Source organism: Thunnus albacares, chromosome 1 (genome assembly GCF_914725855.1).
Source record: "Thunnus albacares chromosome 1, fThuAlb1.1, whole genome shotgun sequence".
Classification (NCBI taxonomy): Eukaryota; Metazoa; Chordata; class Actinopteri; order Scombriformes; family Scombridae; genus Thunnus; species Thunnus albacares.
The window spans coordinates 3,096,785-3,121,156 of record NC_058106.1 but is presented as its reverse complement, the minus strand read 5'-3'; the positions used below and the strand labels follow the sequence as shown (position 1 = coordinate 3,121,156).

At 38.4% G+C, this 24,372-nt stretch overlaps 1 protein-coding gene across 2 annotated transcripts in view; it reads left to right on the top strand.

Annotated features, from left to right (window-relative positions):
* The window catches only part of adamtsl3 (ADAMTS-like 3), a 297,355-nt gene that overhangs the window by 268,671 nt on the left and 4,312 nt on the right, over window positions 1–24,372 (top strand). For both annotated transcript variants that reach the window (XM_044349913.1, XM_044349979.1), the window contains 6 exons: window positions 4,097–4,279; window positions 4,406–4,531; window positions 6,554–6,808; window positions 17,994–18,177; window positions 21,909–22,113; window positions 22,274–22,377. In XM_044349913.1, coding sequence (XP_044205848.1) covers window positions 4,097–4,279; window positions 4,406–4,531; window positions 6,554–6,808; window positions 17,994–18,177; window positions 21,909–22,113; window positions 22,274–22,377 — 1,057 coding nt within the window. The remainder of the gene's footprint in view (window positions 1–4,096; window positions 4,280–4,405; window positions 4,532–6,553; window positions 6,809–17,993; window positions 18,178–21,908; window positions 22,114–22,273; window positions 22,378–24,372) is intronic.

The following is a 24,372-nucleotide window of genomic DNA, read 5'->3' as shown; positions in this document are numbered from 1 at the left end:
AAATATCTATCTAAAAAACAATTTGTTGTTGGTTTTGCTCTGCACATGAGATTTGGTTACTATATGGAATATTATAGAATATCACCAGGTTTATCCAACAAAATTAAATTAGTATATCAAAATGTAATCATTTATACATAAATGATGCATTAAAGAAATTACAGTTGAAACAATTAACCAATTAGGGTTAGGGTTAGGTAATTATGGTTAGGGTTAGGTAATTAGGAAAACATTTGATTAACCATTAAATAACTGTCGATTATTTAATAGATTAGATTTAATAGATCATCAGTTATCAGGCAAAAATACCAAAGATCCTCTGGTTGCAGCTTCTAAAATGTGAGGATTTTCTGCTTGTCTGTGTTGTATGTAAGTGTATTGGCCCCTTCTACATGGATCCTATTCCTTGCAATATTTCTGGAAGCATTAATTTCATTTGCTGGTAGCCTTCCATGGTGAACAAATGGTGGAATATTCACTGAAACCTCCTGGGGCAGAATATCTCCTATGAGAAATCCTTTATCAGCAAGAATTATATCGCCTGGTTTGAAGTCTTCCATTATGCCACAGGCACTCACAATGGACTTATCAGACACAGAGCCAGTGAAGGTATGCATTCCTCTATAGGAAGAATAGGTTTGCTGCTGTATGTCCACCTGACTTTTGGTGGCAACTTGAAAATCTGTGCAGGCAATGATCATTCTGCAGTTGGAAAACATCTGGAAGGAGGTTTGCATGCTGGTCTGATTCTTCTCTCTACTCAGGACTTAAGACATAAAAGAGCCTCATGAAGAACATATATTTATATTGGGTCGTCTTAGTAGAGCTTCATTCATGTCATGAAGACCTGGTTCTCCAGTGATAGGCTTGTCACCCTCCATGCATAGAAATAGCTGATGTCTTGTTCCAACAACCTTACATAGTTGACCACAGCTTGGAAGTCACTTTTAACTTGAAGGCCAGTCTCTATCCTTATCAACCTGTCATTTAAAGTACGTGCAGAGTACCTCAAAGACCACATGAAGAAACAGAGCCAGTCAGTACTCAAGGTGGAGAGTCAACAACAGTCAGTAGCCCAAGTGGTGAGGCAGTGGAACTCAGGGGCAAAGGGGGTAAAGGTTAACTCCTTTCCTGTTAAAACATACTGACCATGATTTTGAAAGACACATTCTGGAGTTTGAATGTAGCCTTTTATCACTGAGTCTGCATAAAGGGAAAAAAACAATTACAAGCTTATAGTTTAAAAGTAATTTTCAAAGCACCAAGGAATTATGAACTTAACTGCTATTAAATACATTTAAACTTAAAGTGTGCATGTGCAGAATGCTTTTACTTTTTTGCTAGATGTTACTAAATCATTGAACAAATATTTATAGCTTATCTGCAATCACTCACTTTAATCAGTTCGACTGCCTATATTACAGTTCCTGATAACTGAGCTCCATTTCGCTGCTTTTGACTGTAACTCATCTTCCTGTATTATTGTATATTACGTTATTATATGATGACAGTGATAAGAGGACAGCTAGGCGGACAGGCAGGAGAGCAACAAGTAGTCAAATGTTCAGTGGTGGAAACACATTTATTTAGATTTAGACTACAGGCTACTTTGTGTTGGTTTCAGTTTTAGTTGAACTTTGGCTGGAATTATCTTAAATACCAGGATCATTGTTCTGTGTAAGTATCTCTTCTTTCATCCAGCTGCTCTGCAGTGTCTATTACATGTATACATGACAGTGAAATCACGTTCTCCAGGAGAAATCTATGTGCTAAAATAACTTTACTATTGAATAGAATTGTTGTTGTAAACTGTTTACAGTGCATACAATTCAGCTCCAGCATTTACACCTCAACTGACAGTTAGCCTGGTTCCATGTTTACACGTTAGCCAATATTTCAGCTACTTTCAATGTTTACACTCAAACTGACACTTCAACTGCTTTCAGTGATTACGCTTCGCCTGTCATTTCAACCCCTTTAAGCATCTCAACTTAAACTCCCATACATTTACCATGCACAGAATTAACATTTTAAGACACTGAAGACCGATTGAAGTTTGTTCATTTTCACCATAAGTCAGAATATAAACTTTTTTGTTTCGTTTTTTTTTTGGGGAATATTTGACATTGTTCCATGAGTTTCATGGTGTCCTTCAACAGACAGAATGGGGAAGGCTGTAGTGATGGATAGCTACATCTCTTTGCCTTAATTAAATACTGAAAAGGGCTTTCATTCACCTGTGGGGAACTGTGATGTTAGACATATGTAAGTAGACACAGTCTGCCTGTGCATGTATAAAATATTTAAAAAGAAAGCACAGTGAAAGCTGCATATGGTCTGATTCTCTGAGTCTAACAAAGTCTCTACTCTCTACACCGCTGTCAACTTCTGTAAAATATTACCACTATAAAGTATGTAGGTGCATCAGTCCATCTTGTATAGATGTACAGTAGTTGTATGAAGTTCAGCCAAGTTTGCTTCCACAGCTCAGATTCATCTCAGTTAATCAATACCAGCTTCAGGTCAGGCTTACTGTGCTGCCACAGACATTTTTCTTACTTCTTCTATTGTTCTCATGCTGGTTTTGTTACAGTGAGGTTGCTCTAGCCCTTTCATGCTTAGCGTCCACTACAGTGGAAAGATATTTGGAAGCCATTTTGAACCATTTAAGTTGTAGTACCATGTCCCGACTAACAGGTGGTGAACCCCCAGAGTGTTGTTTATAATTCCATCTGAATATCATTTTTGGCTCTCTCCATCATTTTGAGATATTGAATCATAAATTCAAAATGGCAGAGGGTGGAGGAAATGCACCAAGTAGCTCAGGAATATTTGTTAAATACTTTTATTCTCAGAGGAAAAACACAGGTACAAAATATATATTTTTCAACTAAATAAGATGTTAGAAATACTTTGATCAAGTTTTTAATAATATTTTTCTTGTACTTTTTTCTGTGACTGAAAATACATCTGTCTACTCCAGTGGGAATTATGCACCAAAGGGTATATTCTACCTATTGGGCCTATGACATGTTTTTCTTCATCTTCTCTATTGTCGTTGTTATTTAATGTTCCTATGTGTATCCATATGATTTGCTCTTAGTAATAAAATAATATATATAAAAACATATATATATATATATATTTGTCTATATTGATTTCCATGAATCACTTTTTACTCCATTGATGCATGGTGTCCACATCACACATGTCTAAATACAATATATTAAAAAAAAGTTATTGGCATGATTTTTCACTTGTTTAAGGGTAAAAATTAAAAAAAATATTACTCTATGATTTAATAATCCATGCATGAAAGGGCTAGAGTGATCTATTATCTCTCTCTTTCTTTTACATGCATTCCATGCATCAATCTTTTTTAAATCCTTTTGATATTTACCCTGCAGTCCTATTATCTGCCCTCTGTTTTTCTTCTGTCACCATCATTTCTATTATTCCATTACTATTATGTATTTTCTTTTCATTCATCTTTTTCCCCCAAGTCCAAGTAATTTAATATAACTTAATTTAATTTCTTACTTACTGCTTCATGTATTTTGATTGAATTTTATTCACATGTAAATGCTATATATATATATATAATAATAAGATGCAATTTTCTTAACCTTTTCTTAAAAGAGATGAAAAATGATGGGACATTCTATTTGCTGTCAAATGTCATGTATGTGTGACTGTTCTCCAAACAAAAAAGCGAATGAAAGAATTAAAGCAAACTATGAATCTTCCTTCATTTAGTCCATCCATTAAAAGCAGCTCTGGACAAAGAGAGTCACCATACCTTTGACTTTGGACTTTATTATGTTTCACAAATTAGTTGCATATGAATGTAATTTATAGCAGTCAGGGCTGCATTTATGCCACATATTCTTAAACTCCAGTTCATAAAAAATGGGAATAGTATTAAAAAAATATATAATATGAGTTTATTTTCAGCTGCAGTGTGAACGCAGCAAGGAACTAGAAGTTCTAAAGTTGCAAATGTTTCAGAACTTTTGACATTTCAAGAGTGACAGTGAAACTTTTCTTGAGCCTCAACTGTCAGACATTTTTTTCGTCCCTCTCTCTCCTTTGTCAGGTTTTCCTCAGCCCTCAGTGTCATGGCACAGGAAGAATGGGCCGTTGGATCCGGGAGCTGTCTCCCTGCCCTCTGGCTCACTGTGGATAAGGAATGTCTCTCTGCAGAACAGGGGCACCTTCTCCTGCACCGCCACTAACACCATAGGAAAGTCCACTGCCTTTACTGTCCTGCAGGTCTATGGTGGGTTCACAACGTCTTCATGTACTTACACTCGTTCAGATACTGAAAAACTGTTTACTTTGATCACGTATGGCGGTCTTCATCTGGAGCAACATTTTGGATTTGTTTGTGTGTGTGTGTGTACAGGTCCATACCCAGCTGGAGGAGGCAGGGTTGTTCCAGTCTCCCAAGAGCTGAACAGGAGAAGAGTCCTCATGGCGTCACGCCGTGGAACGAGTGTCTTCATCAGACCTGGAGACACTCTACGTATAGGTACACACTCACACACACACATACACAGCCAACTAAACTGGATGGAGGCAGAAATCTCAGAGACAGACATCTCAAAACCTGCACAAATAAATCCAAAACTATCTACATGGAGAGAAGCCACTAGAGTTGAGTGAGGAAATAGGTTTTTGTAATTGTCTTCTTTTATTATCACATGCATGTCGTCCATCGCACATCTTCAAACAGCAGATAAGTAGCACCATGTGGCAAATCATTTCCCTGCCATTTCCCTTAGTTTGTTCCCTCCTCTTCATAGAAAGTCAAGTGAAAAGGTTCAGGGGTCCATTTCCACATTTAAATCTAAAAAAATAAAATCAAGAAAATAAATGTCATACAAATAAATAGATAAATAAGCCTACCCTTCACTTCTTGCAAGTTATACTGTTACTGTTATTCATGCATAAGTAAATTCACAAACTCTTTATCTTAAATAATGGTTAAATGGTTTATATGTATCACACAGTACAGGACGCGCAGTTCATGGTCGTTTATTTTTCTTATCTGTCACATTATTCCATATTTTTAAACTTTTTCTAACCCTTTTTCCAGTTCAGGGCAATATGTAATATAAGTAATATACACATATCAGTGAAGTTACTGTTTACTGACCTGGAAGTGAAATCTTTAGGTTCTAAGGAAATGTTTACAAAGAAATATTATTAACCTCCTTCCAAACTCTTTTATTTTAACACACACATGCAATGAATAACAGTTCTCTGAGACTCATCTCACATCTAAATAAGACATTTGATCATGTTATTTATTGAGTTCAACAGAAATGACATGTCTACATTCTCCAGTAAAACAGAAACAGCTATAACATGGGTTCATTTTTACATCAAAGGTTTAACATCAGACCCAACTTCCAAACTTCAAGTTGAGGCTCTTAAGGTTTCAGTAGAACCAGATAAACTGCAAGCTAGTTATAAAGTAGTGATATTAAACCTCTACTATGGTCATTTTTGGTGATACATACCCCCTAAATCTGCCTACACTTATGTATTTTGTGCAGAATAGATACATCTCCTCTCTTCACATATTTTTTTAAAAAGTTTGCTGTAAACATTATACTTTGTTTCCTCAGAGCTCCTAACAGACTAAAACTGGATAATGAGTTATATATTTTCATACCCTACATATGTCATGTTAAGCCCAAGAGTCTGTATTTGGGCTCTGCCTAATACAGGTACAGTGAACTGACTGTTGAATGTGAGCTTATCAAGACAACAGGTAAATAAACAGAGCACAGTAGGACCTAACAATGGTATACAGACAAGAGAATGTGACATCATCTAGACATTTTTTATTTTATAAAGTGTGGGGGAAAATAATGTAGCCTAACAACCTTTTCTTGAATTGAAAAATGTAAGACTTTATGCTAAAAGACTTATTGACCTATTTTCCCAAATGTATTTTTACTGTTTTCTTGTTAAACATTTAGATTTTATAATGACTCAAATTTGGAATCACATTGACTATTCTTCCTAAATTTAAATATATAATATTATTAATATTTTACTGCTGCGTTATGGCCTTTTTGTTTTGAACTCAATGTGTGCAGATGTTTTTTAAATATGTGCAGATGTTCTCACACATTTCCTGCTTACAACAGAAGTCTCATTAATCCAAACAATTTGTACAGTTTTGAGTATATAAGCTACTGGGGGGCTGATGGGATAATGAGCAGCAGGTGAAGATAATTGGGGAATGGCATCTGGTGGACCGGGGGAGAAGGGAAGAGAGTGTGTTGCTGGAGGCAGGGACAGAGGCAGAATGGGCAAATGAAACAAAATAAACAGGACATTTTTATCCTTTCTCATTAAAATCAACATATCAAATTCAGTTTCTTTTTTCAGATGTGATGAGTCCTATTATTCATATTGTGTGTGTGAATATTGTCACTTTTTTCTTTAAACATTAATATTCTTTCCATCATGGAGCTGCTCTCACATTAAGCCATTTCAGCAGGTCATAATAATATCAAATGTTCATTCATTCAAACAGGTTGTCCTGTGATTCCTGACCACAAACTGCCAGTGCACTGGGACTACAACAACCAGACCCTGAAAGAGATTTCAGGTCTAGCCCAGACCCAGGGTCCTGATCCGGGTCAGGGTCTGCAGTACAGGATGCTGGTGGGGGGTCGCGTCCTGGAGGTCAGCACACTCCAGGTGAAGTTCTCAGGCCGATATCGCTGCCAGACCTTCATCAACAGTACCAGACAAATGCTGTCTGCCTGGATATACGTTCATGCTGAAGGTGACCATTTAAATCTGTGTGTGTGTGTGTGTGTGTGTGTGTGTGTGTGTGTGTGTGTGTGTGTGTGTGTATGGGGGGTGGAAAGGGTCACAGTTCCCGTGATTATTTACTAAAAGTCCCACATGTGCGAATGTATGTGCATCTGTGTGTGATTAGTACAAGTCAGCCATGCAGATGCAGATGCACTCGAACAACACACAGTCATGCATGCACGTACATCTGTGCGTGTGCATCCTGCAACTGCCTGTGCACACGCATGTGCGACTTCAGCTGTCAGGAGCAGGTCAACACTGTTATCACAGAGGCAGGAGAAAACCAGCTGTTTATCTGTGGACCACATTAATACTCTAGTATGATTCATTATTGTTGTTTTATCTGTTTTTGTCATTTATGTAGCTTCATTTGAATTTTTAACATCTTTTTTTATTACTTAAAGTGCTTGTTTTTTATAGGACAGAAATTTTGCTAAATGTTAGTACTTGGCCATAGTAGCATAGTGGTAATGTGCAGGTTGATGGAACAAAATACTGGCAGTTCAAACCCAGCCCAGAGCATATTTTCTTCAGCTTCAGAATCACCATGGTCTGGTCACATTTTTCCATCATGCTGCATAACATAATTCCTTCAAATTAAGTTGGCTAACTTGTTTTGTTTTTTTTTAATTTAATAAAAGTGTAACAATGTATCAGGCTGCAGACTTGAAGAAAGTTTCTTTTTTGTTTTGGGGGGTTTTTTGGGCCTTCTCACAAGTTAATTTTGTGGACAAAATTGATTTTTCAGGAGGCATGTGTGTGGACTTGACATTGGAGAAGGTCCTTGTGTTCACATGTGGTTTGGGGATCCTGTCTCATTTGGGATTTCATTTCTGTATTCCAATAAAAAGTTGTTTCTGAAAGTGAGGTCACGTTTACTAAATGCAGTGACAAGAATTTGTCCCTTTGAAGCCAATGACTCGTGTGAAGACATTTAATCAGTAGAATTTCAAACAGGACTTGTTAAAAGCTTACAGGCTTTTTAATTGGATTTTATCCAGAATTTCCACTGCTTTTACTTGTAGGAATTTGAATTTAAAATATATGTAGCCTATCCCTTTGAGTTATAGTATTTGCATTTTATTTTTGAAATGATAAAAAAAAAGTTAACCAACTTACCTTGACAGAGATGTTGATAATTGTCCTCTTCTGCATGTAGCATGATGGAAAACTCTAACCAGACAAATATGATGGGCGTTTTCTATGGATGAAGCAAACATGCTTGGCAGCAGATTCAAACCACCAACTTGATGGTTGCCAGTCTACTACTTTACCAGTAAGCTACTGTGCCCTGATGGTGATATCAGCCCAAATTTGCATCCTATAACAGAGAGGTGTGCATGAATGGATTAAAAGAAAAGATAAAGATGAAAATACAGTATGAGTGACAATACAGTTAGGACAAAAAACAATATTATTAGCATATAATTATTAATAGGCCTATTATTATCCTGCTTTCATTGATTGATTACCTGTAAAAATAGACATGACTGAAAACAAATGAAGGGATATCCTATTGTTTTGTGCATCAAGCCCGTCGTTCATAACTTCATTGAAGCTTTTAATGGACAGATCATAGAGTTCCATTTTGATTTGCAGCATTTACAATTTACAGTTTCATTTAGCAGACACCTTTATCCAAAGTGGCATACATCTGAGAGTTGATACAAGCAAGGATCTAGTCAGGAGAGAACAACAAAAGTAAGTGCCATAAAGCTAAGTTCAACTCCGAATGCATGGAAGCATTTTTTTTCCCCCAGTCCATCAAGTGCAGAGGTGTTGGTGAAAGAGCTTGGTCTTTAATCTTTTCTTTAAGAGTCTAAAGAGAGAGAGAAGAGTCTAGCCAGCAACCTAGGGCCCTGTTGTGGTGGTGGTACCAGGTGCTTTTCATTGGCAGAGTGTAGTGAGCAGGAGAGGGAGAGGAGAGGAGGCAGCAGACAGATCTAGCAGCAATAGAGCTGAGGACTAACCAGCAGCTCTAGCTGAATGCAGCGATTCCATTACTGACCCTTGTCCAGTCTCGGTAGAGTGACCCTGCTGAAAGCTCAACTGATTCGGATCATATAGGTTGTTCTCAGAAGGACAGGAGTGAAACTGGTCTGTAGTTTTCAATCTAGGCTGGGTTAATGGTAGGTTCTTTGAGCAGCCGAATGACCTGAACTTGCTTAAATGCGCTGGGGAACACACCCACTCTAAGCAAGGAGTTAACGATGTGTGTGACTGTGGGGTTAACTGCGGGGGAAATGGTCTGTAGAGGGTTGGATGGTATTGGGTCCATTTATAGTTAGTTAATAGAGAACCTGTGAACTCTTTGCTGGATTTGGCGGGACTTTCAATGTCATACCATTTATCAGGGTCCTTTTCCCCATAGCACAGTGGAAAATCAGTCTTTAGAACAGAAAAACACATTAGTTTCTGAGGAAAAAGGAAAGCTTAGTTGTTACAAGCTCTAATACACTGATAACACACTCTTCAGATAAAAGCATGCTGGAATGCTGAGAATAGTTTTAGTTTATCTAAAACTTTATCTCAACTTTCCTAAAACAAAGAACCTGAATAAATTTTTTTTTTAAAAATAACAAGTTAGCCGATTTAAGCATGATGGAAAAATATGACCAGACTATGGTGATTCTGAAGCTGAAGACAATATGCTTTGGGCTGAACTGGTTTGAGCTGCCAATATTATGTTCCGTAGACTTCCGTATTACCACTACACTATGGCCAAGAACTGATACCAAGCAAAATTTCTGTCCTATAAAAAACAGAAGCGCCTGAAGCAATTAAAAAAAAAAGATGTTAAAAATTCAAATGAAGCTACATAAATGACAAAAACAGATAAAACAACAATAATGAATCATACTAGAGTATTAATGTGGTCCACAGATAAACAGCTGGTTTTCTCCTGCCTCTGTGATAACAGTGTTGACTCGCTGCTGGCAGCTGAAGCCTGAGTTAAGAGTCACATGTACGCACGCATGTGCATGTGCAGTCACAGGATGCGTGCACGTCTGTGAACGCATCCTGCGACTGCACATGCACGTGTTAGGAGTCACGTCTGCATGCATGTGCATGTGCACGACTGAGTTGTACTAATCACACACAGACGTATGCACATGTGGGACTTTTAGTAAATAATCATACAAACTTATGTATGTGCATCTTGTCCTCTGTGACCCTTTCCACCCCCCATAGTGTGTGTGTGTATGTGTGTCTATATACACAAACATATGCAGATATTAGAAGTTTTCATGACAAGAATAGTGAATTAATGTTGCCATCATATGAAATACTTGGATTTGATAGTACAGTTAATGCATAGTCACAATGATGCAGTGTGAGCAATGTAAATTAATATAAGATATAACATATAAGTTTGAAGGTACTCTTTCTAGCTGTGTTTTGGTCTGCTGCTGGAGCTGCAGTTAAAAGCTTTGAGGTAAGATTATTTTGTTTCACAGACTGAAGAATGAACCTCTTGACGTTTGAATAAGCCTTGCTCAAACTTAAAGTTATAATCCTTTAGATTTCAGTCCTGGTTGTTTTTCCTACACCCATGGTCACCATGGTGACACTGGCTAAGCAGTACAATGAAGTATACCTGCCTACTAATTTGTCATTCTACGACATACAATATGTATGTCGGATGGGCAGGTGGGCAGTGGGATACCGATGGACAGGAAGTAACAAGACTGCATGAATGAGACATGCGATGTCACTCGAATATGGGCCACACTTCCATGGAAGTGAAGTGGGCTCCTAGAAGTGAAAAGCAAGAGATAGATTTTTATGCATCACTGCTGCTCTTCGCCCTGGGACTGGGTTTGGAGCTGCTCTCTGACGAACTGGTGACTGAGGAGGTTTTGGAGGTAGACAATGAAAGACGTGATATCACTTGAATCAGAGGCGGTCCTGTTTACTGTTTACTAAAGGTTGTTGTGCCTTGAGAGGAAGTTGTATGTGCGTATGAAGTGCGTGCATGTGCCCACGCTCATCTGGTGGGAGGGGCTTAGGACAGAGAGCTGCAGGAGGAAAGCTGTATTTTCCAATTCTGGCAGGTTTTTTTGTTTGTTTGCTTGTTTGTTTTTTCCTTTCCCAGAACACTGCATACCCCAGCTTTAGTACAGGGATAAGCAGAGGCATACATTTATTGTCTTTCTTGACATCTTTTTTTCCCAGCATGACTGACACTAAAGTCCAGTAACTGAGGTCAACAGCTTAAGAAAACATGTTAATAGAGTAGTTGTGAAGTGTTAATATCTTTTATAGAAGGTTTCGATCTTGTTCTTTGACTTTTGTTAGTGGGATGTCCTTTAGTTTACATTTGGATAACAGATTGTGCTGTTAAAATATTTACCAGAACAGTAATTCATCTAGATAAAGGTGTAATTTCCTCACCAGTTTTCCTGCTTTGAATTTGTTCATGTCTCTCTATCAGATGACGCTGACGTGGCCTCTGTGTTTCTCTTTCCTCCTCAAACTTTTTCTTTCAATCTTGAATCAGTTCTTTACTTTCTCCTTGTTTTTCTTTCAACACTATTACGTCCTGCAATTCTTCCTCACTTCTGTCTCCTCTCTCCTGATTCCTTCACTCACTGTGAAAATATAAAAAGCCTTCCTTTAAAAATCTGAGTGAACATAAAGCAGAACTTTAACTTGTATGGTGTTAATTACAGAAATTGTTCGACAAAACACACAGTAGAGATGCATCAGTAGTCAAGCTATCCAAACTATCAAGCTAACGTTACATTAACATTACTGTGAAGTAGGCTAAAGCAGCAACACAAGATAAACTGGACGGTTAAAACACTAATGTCAATTTATAAAACTTGAGCTCCACTTTTTGCTGAAGACTTTTTGCTAGCTACTTACTTTGTGTTTCTTTGTCTGACATTATTATTTGATTTAAACACGTGTGTAGCATGAGGGGATGGTGGATTGTTGGTTGCTCCTTGTTAACAGTAACAGCTGTCTCTATGCCTCATACAAGGATACAATGTTCAAACAGAAAACAAAACAGTGCTCTTAGAAGTAGGAAGAAGGTCTGAGCCTTTAACAGCTGTGAAGGGATGTCTGCTTAAACGCTATTTCAGAATTTGGTGAAGTGGCTGAAGGGCGTTTATGTGCGTTTAGTCTCCATTACAGCCCAGTGTATAACTGTAAAAATTATTTGCTTGTTTAACCATCACTTAACCAAAAAGACTCTAACTGTTCATCTCTGTTGCTGTCACAATATTTTGGCGTGAGAATTATTTTGGCAGCATGAGAGCGTGAGACTGAGGGTGAAAGTATGTCACACGTCACCCGTTGATTTGTGGATCAAGCCTCAAGTTTGACTGTCGTCATCTTGGAGTTTTGGAGCCAGAAGTGATGAGAAGCGACCGTATTTGGATGAGAGGGTGGAGCTGACCCCAACGCTAGCTGTTAGCTTGGCTAGCACAGTGCATTTGCAGGCTATGGTTGACTGTGACAATGCTAATGCTAATTTTTGCTAGCGAAAAACCATTAAAACAAAAGGTACTTACTGGAAAAACTGAACATGCGACTCCTTAGAGGGTCTTTTAGTACAACCAAATGCTGAACAAGACTTTTTTAGGCGACCAAAATATTACAGTTACCTTTCATGAACTGAAAACACACTGAAATAGCGATGGCTATGCCTATACAATGTGAATCTGGGGTAACGCCATGTTTATGTTGCCTAACCAACGTTGTCGCTGTGGTAGCAACTTCTCAATCAAAATGTAGCCACATCCTAAAGCATACCCTGCTTTATCGTCAAATTTAAGGGTGCAGTGTGTAGAATTTAGTGGCATCTAGCAGGACAGACTTGGCAGAAATGGAATATAATATTCATAAGTATGTTTTCATTAGTGTATAATCCCATGAAAATAAGAATCGTGTTTTCATTACCTCAGAATGAGCCCTTTATATCTACATATAGAGTGGGTCCCCTTCTATGTAGCCCGCCATGTTGCACCACCATGTTTCTACAGTAGCCCAGAACGGATGAACCAAACACTGGCTCTAGAGAGGGCCTTTCACGTTTTTCGCAAGTTTTGCAGCCACGGTAGGTTCTCCTACATGCTTGGAAGGGGAGGGTGACAGGAAGGGTGTTCAGTTTGTTGCAATCTGCAACCTCACCGCTAAATACCACTAAATCTTACACACTGGCCCTTTAAGTTAAATGGGACCATAATTTACAAAATCATGCTGTATTGAAGAAGACTGGAAACTTCAATTGAGACAATACACTCATTAGGAAAGTGTTTACTGAGGTAATAAATCACGTGAGAAGTAGGGTCATTTTCTCATAGACTTTTATACAAACAGACTTCTTTTTGGAGCCGGTGGAGTCGCCCCCTGATGGTCATTAGAGAGAATGCAGGTTTAAGGCACTTCCGCATTGGCTTCACTTTTCAGACTCGGAACTACCCGCTTGCTGAAACATGTGGTCCTACCTCCTGTTTCCTGTTCATACTGCTGCAATACCACATTACATCAAAAGGTGGTGCTAAAGCAAACCGAAACATTAGACCTTCTGCCTGGAGGGCAGAACAGTTCATTTACCTCATTAAAACCTTTAAAAAATTGCATCTACTCCTTCTACCTCATTAAAAAAATCCAGAATCTATGCAATATGCAAATATTATTTATTCAAAACATTTCCATGTCTCCTACTTCACTGTAAAGCCCATTCTCAGTATGTGTGTCCTGGAGGCTTCCAGTCTGTTCGCTCCAAACCAGTTGTGATGTCACAAATCATAGGTGTACTTGTTAAACTGAGATTTAAGGTGAGCACAGAGACACATTTCTCCCCCAGCAGAGGCAAACAAACTCTGCACATACATCATTTTGAAAAGTGAAGAGAACAACATCCAACTGAAGTAACAATAAGCATCTGTCATTTTGAGTGTCATACTGCTTTCATACAGAAAGCATACCCTGCTTTTTCATACAGAAAGCAGTATGGATTATCTTGGTGAAATAAAGTAAACAGTATTCAATAAATTAGTGCAAGGAAGTTTCTCCGCAAAACCTTACTGACATTTACAACAGATGGTTTTAACTTCAATGTTTATCTTTATTTTCTCTGAGTGGTTAAGATGATATTAAACTGGGGTTTTGTTTGCAACCTGTTTCGGTAATGAATTTAAATAGTAAAATGTGACAATTTTTGGGCAAAAGTTCACAGAAATTTGGACTCATCTGATTTAACCTTGTGGCTGAGAAGATACCCAGCATGACCATGGCAAGATACTGTTTGACACAGCTGCTGAATCTCTGGAAATACTCAGCATTCCTCTTTAACCACTGCAGCAGATTTGGTTTGATGGGATGTATGGGTCATTGATATTCCACAGAGTTCTGTCCTGTTTTGTTCACCATCTTCCCGCATAGTTTCCTTCAAAAAGTCATCTGTGAACACTGAGACACAGTCAGTCATTCATAACAGCTTTCAGTGACCCTGTCCTAGATACTGATTGTGCAACCCACAACAGAAAAACATCAGAAAAGCTTATGTAGAGGTCAAAGGCTAATCTAATTCACTGACTTTTATGGCTGATCAAGTATTTGACCTCTGTTCAACACATGCAAATTACCTTGAAAGATATTCTTTCAGTCTGATGGAGCAGAAACGACCATGATGATATTAAGTCAGTTGTCATGGCAATATGAGTCACTCTGAAGCATGGAGAAACGAAGAAGAGTGGAAAAACGGCTAAATATCTAAACTATTTGAAACCTAATATACACATGCTTAATAATCCATGTATTTTACTGCTACATTTATTGTTTATTTGTTCATTGTACCAGACTGTAAGTGACATTGAGCTTCTAAATGTTTAAATCAATTCCAGTGTGCTTCTGCAGCAGCAAATGTCTCTTTTTAATTTAGATTTCTGTACATGTCCAGTCTCCAAGTCTTCAAGTCTGGAGGTCACCACGTTTTCTCTTCATTAAGCAATTTCATGCTATATACATATGTTCATATATATATGTGTGTAAACAAATCAATAACTGGACTGATTATTATCATTATTATAACCTCATATACATCCACGCTATCTGTACTATAATGTAAATTAAAATGTCCCGTAAAAGCAATGTGTTTGTACAAAATCCAACTTCTAAAATTTCCATATTTTCATTCAATTTTCTTTCTGCTTTCTACTCACACTGCTCTGGTGCAGAACAAGGTCACTGCACACCAAACAAAGTAAAATATTCTGCTTCTGCGGCCTCTACTGTATGCCAGTGCACCTCGACAGACAGGACTGGAAAGAGCATGGCAACTGAAGCTTTAACAGGCAATCCACAGTGGATTGGCAATTTATCACTGAACTAAGACTGCACTTTTTTATTTTCTTTGACAGTGTGACAGTCACTAAGACACTAAAACCTAAGTCTCAGTGTATAAAATGTGAGACTTGAGAGGAAGGGCTCAAGTGTATGCCATGTCATGTTGTGCTCATAATGCACAAATATACAGGATAACAAAACTGAGTACACCCCTGTGCAATATTACTTAAATGTTAAATTATTTAAAATTGTATCATCTTACAATAATTGTAGTATTTTACAGCGAAGTGTAGGGTATTAAAAAATCTTATTTGTAATTAAAAACAAACAGGTTAGATAGACTAAACTGAAAATATAGGCCTCAAAGTACAACCTCAACTCCTCAGCTCCAATGCAACAAAAGTAAGTACACCTCTGACCACTGAAAGAGAAATGATTACAATTGTGACTTCCAATTAAGACTAATTGCCTGAACAAGGTTATAAAAGAACCTGTGAATTGCCTGAACAAGAAACCAGACTGTGAGACTTCATAAAGATGAGAGAAGGTACAAGACCATCAGTAGGCTACTGAACAGACGCCAAAACACAGCTGCAGCAGTGGTTAGGAGGTACAGGAGCCATACTAGCAATACCAGAAGGTGCAGAAGCCGTCCTTGAAAAATGACAGTACGCACAAATCACTATTTACGCAACCTTGCACTGAAAAACAGACAGGCAAGTGCTTCTGACCTGACACAAGGATTATCTGTGGAAATTAGTGTTTCAGTGACTGCTCATACCTTTCATGAAGTCAACATCTACAGTCAACGTCCAAAAAGAAAACCATTGCTCACAAAACTGCAAGATTAAAGTTTGCCAAAGAACATGAAAAGAAGCCTGATGAATATTGGCAGCACATTCTGTGGTCAGATGAAACCAAAATAAATTGGTTTGGATCAGATGAGGTCCAGCATGTTTGGTGTGGACCTGGCCAGGACTACCACAGTGACTGCATAGTGCTGACTGTGAAACATGGAGGTGGGAGTGTGCTGATATGAGGCTGCATGAGTGCAAAAGGTGTAGGGGAGATGACAATTATAGATGGCACTATGAATGCAAGTTTGTATACCCAAATACTGAATGAAAAGATGACTCCCAGTCTGAAGAAGGTTGGCAAGAGAGGAATTTTCCAACATGAAAAAAATCACACAAGAGTTTTTAAAGAAGAAAAAAGTGAAAACTATGACCTGACCAAGTGTGTCCCCTGATCTGAATCCAATAGAACACCTTTAGAGTATTTTAAAGGTAGAGGAAGGTAGAGCAACAAAACCCCTCCAGCAAAAAACAGCTGAAAAGAATTATCTGTGCGGAGTGACAGAACATCTCTCCACAGATTTGTGCAAGACTGGTATCCATGCCCAGGAGGATCCAATCTGTCATCAGAAATAATATATTAGAAAATAAAAGAATGGCATCTCTCTAATGAAAGGTGTGCTGACTGTTGCTGCAGTTCATTCTTAAATATGAACTTTTTATTATTAGTCAAACATTCTGTTTTTCAAGTGAATTGGCTCAATTCTTCCTTGGTTTTGTCTAAAAACAAATAAAATTGTATGAAAGGATTTGTAATTACTTAACATTTTAGTGATATGAGGGGTGTGCGCAGTTCTATACTGTAAATAACTCAGGGGCTGCACATCTACGTGATCTACAGTCCCAAGTTTTTACTGACTCCATATGGTGCCATTATTGGGTTTGTCAACAGGTTCTAACCCAATTCTAAGCCCCTTTTTGACCCAATATCCCAGGCATTAAACTTGGGACTAAATAGCCTGGAGGCTTGTGTTTGATACAACAAACTCTGCCCTGAAAGTGCAAGGCAATCAGAAAGTAGCACCAGAGCTAAAATTGACATCCTGATTCTTCCAGTTGAAACACAGATAAAGTCCATGAGTTTCTAGAAAAGTATCAGGGAAAGTTCAGCATTGGAAAATGGCTACTACCCAATTAAACCAAATTCTTTTAACTTGGTGCTATCCAAGTATATGCTGCATATAGTGTTTAAAAAGAGAGAGATTGATACATTTTAGGGTTGGCAATGTCAGCTGGTCAGTCAGTCCACCACTTTGGTCCAGACTGAAATATTCCGACCACTGATGGATAGATTCCCATGGTAGAGATACTCACCACAGGATGAATTGGAATAACTTTGGGTATCCCCTTACTTTTCCTCTAGTACTATTATCATGTAATACATTTATATATGTATGTAATTTATCAAGAAAGATGCCAAACAATCAATGGTGCCAGCTTCTCAAATTTTAGAATTCACTGTTTTTCTTTTTTTAATGTATGGATTATTAGTGCCAAACACCACTAAATGTTTAGTTGGATTTCTTTCTGATATTTTGTTTTTTAAAGAATAAAAGATTGATTGATCACAAAATAATCAAATTTATATGAATAATCATTAATTGCAGCCCAGTTCAGACACTTATAAGACACTGCGCTCAGTGGATGGACAACCGGCAGAAGGATGAATGGACGGATGGATAAATAAAGTGTTTTCTGTCAGTATGTTGTGTTAAACCCTTCTGCGGAATAACTCAGAACACCATTGTATTCTGGTTATCTGTTATGCATTATACACAGCCTCCACAAGCTGTCTCTGCTTTGCCTCAGGCAGTTTCCTACCTCTACCGTGGGCATTTCAAAATATGGAATTAAATTTTGAGAAACTGTGCATAACACTCATGTACGCTTAGTTTAGCAATTCCTTAAATAATGGTATAAGCTGTTTGATTCTTAAGATGTTCTAAAATGTGTTTTTGTTTCCTTGATCCTAAGGATGTGAGTGTTTTACATTTTCAGAGTTTGGCTGGCGTTTTGGAGACTGGACCACATGCAGCGCATCCTGTGGGAACAGAGGGACTTGGCTGCGGAGGATTCGCTGTGTCACTTTGGATGGAAGAGATGTTCAGCCCACCATGTGTCAGCACATACCAAAACCCATCGCCTCCCCCGTTCCCTGCAACAGACAAGACTGTCCTCCCAGGTACTCTTACATGTAGACAACAGGATATCACATATTTTTGAGAGCACATTGTCAGATTTGGTCAGATACACAGCCGGCTCCTGGCACATGGGCAAATGCTCAAAGCATGTGGGTGTATAATGGCCAGGGAGGAATTTGAAAAGACAGAATTCAGATTGAGGAGACACAAAAGCCCTTCATGTCATCAGTGAATTATGTTCTCTTCTGTTCCCTCCTGTTCAGATCCCCTTTAACCACAAACAAAAGCACATAGATAATTACTTGAAGCTTGTAAGCATTGCACACTCTCAGACCTCTCCAGAATCACAAAAAAACTTTCAGGCATGTTTGCGTTATTCAACTCTTTCACTTTTATACATTCAAATGCGCATGAACAGAGACTAACTCCCTTTAAAGGAACAGTTCAACATTTTGGGAAATATAGTTATTGCTTTCATGCTTAGAGTGAACTGAGAAGACGGTTACTAATTACGTCTGTGTGTTCAGAATGGAGCTAGAGCCTGGAGGCACTTAGCCTAGCTTAGCATAACGACTGAAAGCAGGGAGAAAGAGCTACTTGACCTTCTTCAAAATTCAAAAAGACACCCATCAACACCTCTAATTCTCATTAATTAACATCTTGTATCTTGTTTGGTTAATCCATACACAAACAGAAAATGTAAATTGTTTGTTTCGCACAATATCAAATTATTCCTTTAAGGCAAGTTCTGCACTGGGTTAGATTAATGACTAAAGACTGTATGAAGGCAGGAATATGTGTGAATATGAACATGTGTGGGATGTAGTAAGAATGAATGGTTATACTGGGTACCATTACTTCAATCCCACTGCACCTCTCTGCTTTTCTCCATCTGGCGAGCTATCCCAAAGGATTCAAGGTTTATAGAGTGAGTTCATTTGGAGCCTAGCAGATGTTTTTTTTTACTTAAAGCAAACCCCATTTTCTCTGAATAATCAAAATATTATCTGTCATGTCAGCACATTAGTTCCATCAGTTTATGTATCATGTTATTGGCAAGATTCACAATATTTACTTGAATGCTGAAATCTGGCCAAGGGTGCCACCAAGGTTAGAACCAACATATGTGAATGATGTCAGCTGTTTCAACAATTTAATGTTTTCAGCTTACATCTAGGATAGGGTTACCTCATGGACAACCCATGTATTGACATATTATCAAATAAACATGCGGTTAAATGGAGTTGTATTACCAACTGATTGATTTTGGCTTAACTGTTCTAAGTCTGCATACTCAGAGTGCACTCTTTCACACACTGACTCTGATGAGGGGGGAGACTCAGAGAGGGCAGACTGCAAATTAATTCATGAAGAGCAGCCAGATTTAAACAGAAGTGTAACTCTCAGCAGAATCTCCTCACCCTGCTGTTTCCAGCTCTGCCAGCCTGCCTTTGCACATCCTACAGCCCATCAGTCAGCCCCACAGCTGCCACACACCGAGCCAGCTTCACTCACTGATGCAACACAAATGACCCACTATTAGCTTAAATCAAACCAGGACTGTGCTGCAGCAGGCCGGTAGACACTAACTTTTCACAGTTTCTGAATTTTTTTAATTCTCACCATAGGCGTCAGCTGGGGTATGGTATGGCAGTTGCCATACTTTTAAATACTTTTAAATAAAGTTTTAGGTAAGTTCATATTTTTCAAATCCAACCATCACTGAGTATTTCTATGACATCATGTCACATTGCCATACCTTGGCTTTTGCTGAAACAATGTCCCTGATTCTCACAGCAGTAGGTAGCTTTTTCTGGAAAACTGCTTAGTCAGTGTTTCCAGGCTATCACCAAGCAAACTGCAAGTTTTGTGGCTGACCTTTTACTGTCAAGAAAACAGCCGCACACACAGCCAAGCACACCGTCACCGAATCTTCGGGTCCATCCCAATATCCTCACCTGCAGTATTTGTAAGTAGTCAAGTGGCCTCTTGTATGACATATTTCCTGTAACTGTCACAGTGCTAAAGTACCTGCTAAGGCAGCAAGAGTGAGAGTTTATTAGCTCACTGGGACACTCTTGATTAATAAGGACATCCCCTCACTCACGCAAATACAAGTAGGCTACTGTCCATGGCATAGACAAACTCAGATGATTTGTTGAAGTTATAGTCAGAAGACCGCACGACCTGAGAGGATAAATACAGTTAATAAAGCGATTGAATATAATTATCTTCAAGCATGTAGGTTTACCATATATAAACGAGACATACACAAAATTATTTTGAATAGTTTCTGTCTGATAACATTTTTCAAGAATGGAACATTTCTCAAAATCTTTGATAATGGGGATCTTGACAGTGTCAGGTACGTGATTATTCTTATCAGTCCAATCAAGAAGAACAGATCATTGTTAATATTACCTGATAGTCATCTGTGCAGATTCTGTTTCAACTGTTTGGTTTTTTGGCACTAATAATCCATGCTGAATTCCAACATGTCATGAACTTCAACTTTTTCCTGTCTATTGATTATTGTCGGCTCCAAAACCAAACTTTTGGCGCACTACCGCCAACTGGACTGGTGTTGTGCAATATAGCCTACCGTGGTAAATTATGGGATACACTTGGCTTGGAATACCTCTTCGAAGGGGTGTTAGAAGAAGTGTGCATCCAGTGTGTGTTAAGTGTAGCGTGTATTGGCATATTTCAGATGTGGGACACTAAGACGCCTACTACCTGGCAAGTGCTCAAGACTTCATGTGTGGGTATTGGGACACACCCAGTATCATGTCTGAAACACACCCCCTCACATAGAGAGAGAGAGAAAATAGAAAAACTGTCAAATCATTCAGGTTCTTGCTCTGGTAAATATTGTATATGTTACAAAATCTACATATGAAAGTGTTTGACTTCAAATATTTCAGCAGATGGACTAGGAATAGAGATACAGTATATGAGAGATTTCTACCATTTATCTTAATAGCTACAACCAGTGCATTTATTTCACTGACCTCTCAGAAAGTGTCCCATGAGGAATCAGTCACTGGGCTACAAGCCACTGCCAATACGGAGTCCAATATACTCTAATATAGCCTACAGCACATCTCTGTCTGACTGGGTCTAACCTTGGATCAAGATATAGTAATCAACATGTTTTGTGTTTACAGTTAGACAAAATTTTACTCTGGTTTTGGTCTCAGCGCTCTCACTGACCTATTGTCCAGCAGCAGGCTGCTGTATTCAGCAAAAAAGCAAAGTTAGCAACTAGCTGGTGAACATAGCGGAGCATTTATAAGCTAAAGAGTCTGATCATTTTCTCAAGAGTTGGTGGAGACCAACACAGAGCTGAAAGGAGAGTGAATATTTTTACTCTTCAAGTGGACACAAAAACAACTCCAAATGAATAAGATATTTGTCATAATAGCAAAGACTACAGTATGTCAATGTTGTGTTTACACTTTCTTTTGCCTCCAAGTGTCCAAAAAAAACTATTGTTTAGATCAGATGTTTAAGGACAGTTAAGATAATACTTTTACCATTGCCTTTTTCTTCCAAATAAATTAAATTAAACTGGAGCCCCACCTGCCTTGGGTGCCCCTATTAACACCTAAAAGTTCCACCAAACTACCGTAAGGTTGTGATTGCAGGAAGAAGTACTTTGAACCTTTGTTCTGAATAAAATTGTAATTTCATATAAAACTATTCCAAAGCAGAGCTACCTTTCAGTTTTTAAATTCATTAAAAATAAATTTGTTTCGTGTCATCCTTTCAGATGGGTGATATCAGAGTGGTCAAAGTGCTCTGCCTCGTGTGGCGGTGGCTGGAAGCAGAGGCAGGTCTCCTGTCAGCAGCTGGATTCCAGAGGAGCAGTGAGGACTGTGACAGCAGCAGCCTGTGAGAGGATGAGCCGGCCTGCTGACAGAGAGCAGTGCACCGCCAATAACTGTCCCACCTGGGTAACCAGTCCCTGGGGAAAGGTACATTCAAACACTTAACCAAACACGTGTGCATGTTACACACTGTAGAATGCATTGGGTGTATTATTAAGTGTTAACTCTGTATGTATGGCACAGCCCGGTAGCCCCAAATGCTCCAAAAATATATTTTAAAAAAACTCTGTATGTAACTCAATTTCAGTGTTCAGGGAGGTGCTTGGGCCCAACCACCACTGTGCAGAAGAGATCTGTTATCTGCCAACATTCCAATGGCTCCTCATACACAGACTGTGATCTCAGGAACAGGTACAGTACATATACACACATACTGAAAATATGATATCAGTCATATGTTCTCACAAGTACAGTACATATACACACATACACACACACACACACATTGAAAATATGATATCAGTCATATGTTCTCACAAAACTGGTTAGAACGAAATATTTAAACATTTTGGAAAATATGATTATTCGCTTTCTTGGTGAGAGTGAGATGAGAGGATCATGGCTTCTTTCTGTGCATTAAGAAGTATGTAGCTAGCTCAGCCTTGCTTAGCATAAAGACCAGAAGCAGGGGAAATTGGCCAGCCTGGCCCTGTTCCAATTGAACATAAGCCTGCCAACACCTCTAAAGCTCACTAATTAACATTTTGCATTTTGTTTGTTTAATCTGCACACCAACAGAAATGTAAAAACATTAAGTTGGGGTTTTAGGGAGAGTTACATGCTGGAAGTATTTCTTGCCTAACAACAGCCGGGCGCAGAGACGATGCGTAGCATCACAGAGTCTTGTCACAGTGAGGCTGGCACGTACCACTGTGCCTAGGATGACCATATTTTCAAACCCCCAAACTGGGACCGTTAAGTGTACTGCACATTCATGCACACACAAATGGGCGCGCTTATGCATGCACCATTGGTGTTTTCATCAGGATGGGGGACAATTATTTCAGCAATTATATTTTTAGCTCACCTACTGAGCACACCTTTCTTCACACTATGCACGACCGAAAATGTACTTTTGCAGTGTGTGCAGAACGCAGCATTTTTTGTTGCCGGGTACTTTATGAAGTAAAGGAATACTCCTGAAGCTGTTTAGAAAAGACTGAGTCTCTCTTCGGCATGATAGCTAACCATTAGCATACTGATACCGCTAGCAAGCGTCATAGGCTAGCAACAGCCTTGACAATGACACATTGATTGATTGACACACATACAGACAAATCAGTGTTGGACAGATGCATTGTTTATGTTTTTATATTGGGTTAGGTAATAATGACTGAGACAGAACGTCTATGTAAGCACTGAAAACAGATATAATATTATAATTATTATTTTTATTATTTTTTGTATTATTTTATTTTAATTATGGTCAGAATTTTAATGTTTTACAGATATTTGTCAGGACTTGGGAGACCCAGTTTGAAATGGGGGCAATCTCAGACAAACCAGGACACCTGGTCAGTGTAGCTGTGCCTAAACAGAGACCAAAACTAAAACATATGTTCACTGATTGTGTCAGCAGAGACCTTGTTCAGCTGTGCTGGGCAGATGGATAAACTTTCTACATCATTGTACAATACAATAACTCCTAAAACTACTAATTGTCTTTTGCATTTCTTTCTGTATGGATTGAACAAACAAAATATGTGTTCATCAGTGAACTATAGTGGTGGCAGTGATTTTTTTAACCTTGGACAGAGCCATGCTAGCTGTTTCCCTCTGCTTCCAGTCTTTATGCTAAACTAAGCTAACCACATCCTGACTCCAGCCCTGTACTTAATGCACAGACTGAGATCTATTTTCTCATCTAACTTGTGAAAAATGCCAATATTTCCCAAAAATGTAAAACTTTTTCTTTAATATGCAACAGTAAATGTCATTCATTATTGATAACTACTGTATGATCAACTACATTCAGGGCCAAAATTAATCTCTGATCTGCTGCTACGCTATGAACCATCCAGATCTCTCAAATTGTCTGGGACAGGTCTGCTTTCTGTTCCCAGAGTTTTTATGCACCACATACCTGGAACAAACTCCCAAGAAAACTGCAGGTCTGCTCCAACTCTCAGTTCTTTCAAATCAAGGCTGGAGACTTTTCTGTTTGCTGCTCCCTTTTGTTCAATTAAATGTGGACCATTTATTCATATCTCACACTGCACTGTAGCTGCACTATGATTATTATTCCTCCTGTTTAATCTGTTTAATTATATATACCTTAATTTATCTTCTATTCTATTTCACTCATTTTAAATACTATTTTTTAAGTTTTTTATTGTCTTTTTATGT